Source organism: Sinocyclocheilus grahami, unplaced genomic scaffold (genome assembly GCF_001515645.1).
Source record: "Sinocyclocheilus grahami isolate Dianchi unplaced genomic scaffold, SAMN03320097.WGS_v1.1 scaffold79.1, whole genome shotgun sequence".
In the NCBI taxonomy this organism is placed as follows: domain Eukaryota; kingdom Metazoa; phylum Chordata; class Actinopteri; order Cypriniformes; family Cyprinidae; genus Sinocyclocheilus; species Sinocyclocheilus grahami.
The window spans coordinates 1,608,503-1,615,070 of NW_015505258.1; the positions used below are offsets into that span (position 1 = coordinate 1,608,503).

The following is a 6,568-nucleotide window of genomic DNA, read 5'->3' on the forward strand; positions in this document are numbered from 1 at the left end:
CCAAATCATAGTGCAACATATCCCACTTTTACAGTTAAAAAATGGTGTAGAATATCTCATTTAAACAATAATGAAACAAAAACTTTATTCTTAACTTGGAACTTTAATGTAACTTAGTAGTTTTAATTCAGCTCAATGTTGATGACATCGAATCATTCTCACTAAAAATGTGCCATGAGTGTTATAAGCCTTTAAAAATCAATTCTAATTTATAAATGTATACATACAAGTGACGTTATTGTTGCTTGCGACAATAAATACATCCCTGAAAGCTGATTTACCTCTATGTAGGATTATAACCATAAAAAGTGACAGATGACAAAGAAGGTAATAGGAGTATTTCAACCAACTCACCAAATCATAGTGCAACATATCCCACTTTTACAGTTAAAAAATGGTGTAGAATATCTCATTTAAACAATAATGAAACAAAAACTTTATTCTTAACTTGGAACTTTAATGTAACTTAGTAGTTTTAATTCAGCTCAATGTTGGAGTGTCATGAGATGGATCTTCGTACCAGACACTAAACTTCTTTGGGCAGCTTCTCATAGGACACCTGCTCCTCTGTAGGCAGTAACTCCTCCTTATCGTCCAATATGAAGAGACTCGTTTGGGAGTTTCTGCGCACTGCGATCAGGATCAAACCTACCAGAAGTAGGGCAGACATGATGGCCAGGGTGGCCACTAGGAAGAAGGCTGCGAGTGAGAGACACAAGACATGTTCAATTTTGTAATAAAAGTCTCACCAAGGCTGCATTTATTTGATCAAAAATACAGTAAAAACAGTAATACTGTCACATGATCTTTCGGAAATCAGCTGCTCAAGAAACATTTCTTATTATTATTATCAGTGTTGAAAACAGTTGAGCGGCTTAATATTTTTGTGCAAAACATGATGCATTTATTTTCTGGATTCTTTGATGAATAAAAAGTTCAAAAGAACGGCATTTATTTAAAATAAAAATCATTTGTAAATAAATATCTTTACGATCACTTTTGATCAGTTTAATGTGTTCTTGCTATGCTAATTTCTTTAACAAATTTTAACTGACCCCAAACTTTTGAACTTTTGGAAACAAGTGTGGGTATATAAATTAAAAGAACTTAAAATCCATTTTATAACTGGTTGGATGTTTGTTTGGTGCTTTAACACCATGTCAGCTTCCTTGGGTATTCTCATGTCGAAAATGAGTAAAAAAACATATGTATTTAACAATGCCTTACCTGGAGTCCAGCGGCTACGTGTACGTCCATCAAAACGGCCTATAGAAAAAGACATACAACAACATAAGCTACCAGCAAAACAAAGACACATACTTAAAACCGGAAGGAGAATTCCTGTTGTCCTCTTACCGTCTTTCCCGGAGCAAGTTGCCATGCACTCTTCCTCACTGCTGTAGCGGTTTAGGTTTCCCTGGCAGCCTCCATAGATGAAGCGCTTACAAGACTGAGTGCTGGGCTCATAGTAAAACTTCTGGAAGGCTGCACGGCACGGGCCAGAGTCGGATGGCGCAGCACAGGTTTCTGTATTAAGTTACAGGATAAAGAAATTTTGGTTATTTTGTATAAACATTACACTATTCCATTACTGGCAATGTTTGAAATACAGAAATTCGTAACAGCTGATATAGAATCTGACACAGATTCTTAGCCTTTTACCTTCAAAGCTCTTAGGAGAATTGGGATCGACAGGGTCCTTCGTGCTGCTGGGAATGACCTTCACTGCGATGCAAGCACACAGAGTTATCATTACATAATGATTTATAGCAATCTGGAAATGAACGGTCACACAATAGTACCTGTGCAGGTGGTCATGCATGATTCTTCAGTTTTATAATTATTCTCGTTTCCACCACAGCCTCCAAAGGTGAACGGTTGACAAATGCCATCGTTGTAGTAATAGCGTCTAATAGAGGCTCTGCAGAGTCCGGTCTGTGCGGGAGCCAGACACTTTGCTGACACGATGGGAAGAAGCCATTAGAACCAATAGTGTATAACTGTACTCTGCTTAAAGTTGTGGACAATGTAAAACCAGTTAAACCTATTTAATTTAAATAGTAGAAAAATAATGCTAAAATACCCTTGAATTCCTCTGATGTCATTTCAGGAAGAGGTTCAACATCTGAGGAGAGAGAGATACAGAATATTGTTTGTTATCGGTCACAAGAACCTGGTCAAATGGATACTACTAAAGACAAAATACTTAAGTGTAAGATGTCAATACAATCTCCGGTGTAAAAGCTTAGTATGCTTAGTTCAAGACGACCATGTAAACGTGTCCTGGACCCCTAGACAAACTTTTAATACTTACTTCAGTTTTCAGCGTCACATGGTTCTTCAGAAATCATTCTAATATGCTGATTTGCTCAAGAAACATTTCTTATTATTACCAATTATCAGAATTGAGCAGTGCCAATTTGATCATTTTATTCAATATTATTAGTTGAGCATGATTGTTGAGAGCTCTGATGATTTACTATTTACAAAATATTCAGTCAGTTAAGCATCACTCTTCAGCTGAGCCATAACCGGTCTCACTGGGACATCTTGATAACAGACAGATTTGATTACCAATGTTGTTTTCAGGTTGAGACATTCTGCTGCGCTGAGAGACGGAATGAGAATCCTCGGGCACAGCAACTGAAGAGAGCAGAGACACTTTAAATGACTAAACTGTGTGTGTATACAACTATATATTTCTGAACAAGAGACATACACTACCATTTCAAAGTTGGTACTCCTTGTGTTTGTTTTTAAATGTTTTAAAACCAAGCCTACATTTATTTGATAAGAAATACAGTACAAACAGTAATTATGAAATATTACTACAATATACTTTATTTAATATATTATATTACATTTTCACCAGTCATTACTCCAGTCTTCAGTGTCACATGATCCTTTTAAATCATTTTAATATTCTAATTTGGTGCCTAAGAAACATTTCTTGTTATCAATGTTAAAAATAGTTGTGCTGCTTAATAGTTTTCGTGTGTGTGTGGAATTGATAATACTTTTTTTCAGGAATTATTTGAAGAATAGAAAGCTCAGAAGTCATGTCACTTTTGATCAGTTGAATGCAATAAAAGTATTAATGACTTTAAAATTTTTTTTTACTTATCTTACACTACCATTCAAAATCTGGGGTCAGTAATTCAGTAAGAAAATACCAAACTAAACTTTTCTTTTCTAAGGAAAATGAACAGGAATGTTCTATAAAAAAAAAATTTTTTAGTGCAAGTCTCATGGACACGGTTGCACAATTTGTAACACACCCTCACACAAACACACCGGCACACACACAATTACGTTGCATAACACAAAACAGTCCGGAGTGTTGTAAATAAAATCCTTCGTATGATTTCCTGATGACAATGATAGGATTTTGCCGAAGCGTTTCTATTGGAAGCAGATGGCATCTTTTTCCAATTAAACATCATCTCATCTCATAAAACTGGTAATTCCACGGATCACAAAGGGTCATTCGGATACAGCAGGAACAAAGCACAATGACTCCTTAAAGAAAACTGAAAATCCCTTTCCTCTTTCCTTCTCAGTCTAAATCTATCACATGTTTAAATGCAATGCTTAAGAGGAAAGAGGTAAAAGAAAAAGAGTGACAGCTAATGTGTTTGTCATGCCTTTGTCGAGGACAGGTAATCCATCTGTATAGAGGTCACCAAACCGGTTATTCAACAACCCAGAGTAAGTTGAAACCAATTTGTTAAGACATTCAGCATAAACCCACTGAAACTCACTGAAGTTGTCCAAGCTGTAGAAAAGAAGACCTAATTGACTTTGACTGAAGTAGTTTTGATTTCAGCCCATACAATTAAAACAACTATACGCTTAGCTTTGAGAATTTGCTGAGAGTAATGTAATAAAACAGGCCGCATGTCAAGTTACCTGGCTGAACTCTACTACGAACGAACTCTAAGTGGAAATCAACTCGACACCATTCAAATATAGCAGGATGTGAACCAACACACTGACCATACTGAGCACACAGCCAACCACGAACTACAATGTGGGTACTGGATTTGTGCCCACTTTCACTGGAGAAAGGCTGTAATAAAAGTTGTATGGTTTTCCAAAGCTCATATTTTGGTCTCTTTCTCTAAACCTCTGTTTTCATCATCACAGACATGTCAGATCATAGACTGATATGCTCTAAAAACCTTTCCAAGTGACTTTTACAGTGATTGCAATGGGCCTCACAATACCAGTATGCATGTGCTTTGAGATTTAAACCCAAAATCCTCAATAAAACAATGTTTTTCTTTTAGTACACTACATTTATCTGCATTTCCTCTGCATGCCCAATGAAAGCATTAACTAAGATGCAAATGGCAGCTGGCCTCAAATCCAGGATGTTTGATTTGCCTTTATTTTGCCACATTTCTTGCATACTACATCCTAACAAGGCTGCTGTGCTGACACACTGTGTGGTGCATAAATATAGTGCTCCAATCATGAAAGTAAAGTATGACGATCCTTTGAGTCATATTATACAAATCATCAGCTGTGTGCTGCAACAAATCTAATAAAATTACTCAACTTAATACCACACCTTACAGAAGATTCCTTTTGTCAGTCATCTAATGCCCTGTTTTTGTCACTGCACTTCAGTAGACTCACTTCACATGTACAGACGACTCCGCTGTGATGGCCAAACAATGAAAAGGGCTTGACACAAAAGCGTAGCTCTAAAGCAGGAGGTCCAAATCAGTAAATATCAAGTAAATTAATTAAAAGAAAAGAAAGGACATTAAATTGATCAAAAGTTCAACAGTAAAGGTTTCCCATTTCAAATCAACTTTCTATTCATCAAAGAATCCTGGAAATAACCAATCACGGTTTGCACAAAAATATTAATAAGCACAACTGTTTTCAACATTGATAATAATAAACGTTTCTTGAGCAGCAAATTAGAATGATTTCTGAAGGATCATGTGCCACTGAAGACTGGAGTAATGATGCTGAAAATTCAGCTTTGTATTAAAAGGAATAAATTACATTTTAAAATATATTCAAATAGAAATCCAGTATTTTACATTGTAATAATATTTCACAATATTGCTTTTTTTATTGTATTTTTAATCAAATAAATGCAGCCTTGGTGAGCGTAGGAAACCTCACAATCATTAAATAAACCCTACCAACCCCAAACTTTTGAACTATTGCTATAAAAACAGATCAGTAGGTCAATATCTCAAAGTATATCCATCACCATTGCATTTGGGATTAGGGTCAATGAACCTATTACATAATAAAGAAAAGAAAAGAAAGGACATTAAATTGATCAAAAGTTCAACAGTAAAGGTTTCCCATTTCAAATCAACTTTCTATTCATCAAAGAATCCTGGAAATAACCAATCACGGTTTGCACAAAAATATTAATAAGCACAACTGTTTTCAACATTGATAATAATAAACGTTTCTTGAGCAGCAAATTAGAATGATTTCTGAAGGATCATGTGCCACTGAAGACTGGAGTAATGATGCTGAAAATTCAGCTTTGTATTAAAAGGAATAAATTAAATTTTAAAATATATTCAAATAGAAATCCAGTATTTTACATTGTAATAATATTTCACAATATTGCTTTTTTTAATTGTATTTTTAATCAAATAAATGCAGCCTTGGTGAGCGTAGGAAACCTCACAATCATTAAATAAACCCTACCAACCCCAAACTTTTGAACTATTGCTATAAAAACAGATCAGTAGGTCAATATCTCAAAGTATATCCATCACCATTGCATTTGGGATTAGGGTCAATGAACCTATTACATAATAAAGGTTTGCATAAAACTGAAATGTTAACACTCACTAAATATAGTCTGGTATTTACCTGTGACCCCACTACAGGAAGCCTCACATTCCTCCTGGGAGTTAAAGTTGTTATCGTTGCCTCCACAGCCGCCATAGATGAACTGCTTGCAGGTCTGATTTGTGACATCATAATAAAATCGTGGGAAGGCAGCGCGGCAAATTCCCACCACACTTGGGAGACGGCAGTGATCTGATAAGACAGAAGACAAGGAATAGTCTTAATATACAGGTGCATCTCAATAAATTAGAATGTCGTGGAAAAGTTCATTTATTTCAGTAATTCAACTCAAATTGTGAAACTTGTGTATTAAATAAATTCAATGCACACAGACTGAAGTAGTTTAAGTCTTTGGTTCTTTTAATTGTGATGATTTTGGCTCACATTTCACAAAAACCCACCAATTCACTATCTCAACAAATTAGAATACTTCATAAGACCAATAAAAAAAAATTTTTTTAGTGAATTGTTGGCCTTCTGGAAAGTATGTTCATTTACTGTACATGTACTCAATACTTGGTTGGGCCTCCTTTTGCATGAATTACTGCATCAGTGCGGCGTGGCATGGAGACAATCAGCCTGTGGCACTGCTCAGGTGTAATGGAAGCCCAGGTTGCTTTGATAGCGGCCTTCAGGTCATCTGCATTGTTGGGTCTGGTGTCTCTCATCTTCCTCTTGACAATACCCCAAAGATTCTCTATGGGGTTCAGGTCAGGCAAGTTTGCAGGCCAAT

At 35.8% G+C, this 6,568-nt stretch overlaps 1 protein-coding gene across 1 annotated transcript in view; it reads right to left on the reverse strand.

The window, feature by feature from the left end:
* Positions 1-221: 221 nt before the first annotated feature.
* The window catches only part of spint2 (serine peptidase inhibitor, Kunitz type, 2), a 7,635-nt gene continuing 1,288 nt past the window's right edge, over positions 222-6,568 (reverse strand). Inside the window, exons 2-9 of the mRNA XM_016273573.1 lie at positions 5,857-6,054; positions 2,575-2,643; positions 2,084-2,125; positions 1,803-1,958; positions 1,663-1,725; positions 1,357-1,527; positions 1,228-1,266; positions 222-699 (exon numbers count right to left, since the gene is read on the reverse strand). Coding sequence (XP_016129059.1) covers positions 527-699; positions 1,228-1,266; positions 1,357-1,527; positions 1,663-1,725; positions 1,803-1,958; positions 2,084-2,125; positions 2,575-2,643; positions 5,857-6,054 — 911 coding nt within the window. The 3' untranslated portion in view covers positions 222-526. The remainder of the gene's footprint in view (positions 700-1,227; positions 1,267-1,356; positions 1,528-1,662; positions 1,726-1,802; positions 1,959-2,083; positions 2,126-2,574; positions 2,644-5,856; positions 6,055-6,568) is intronic.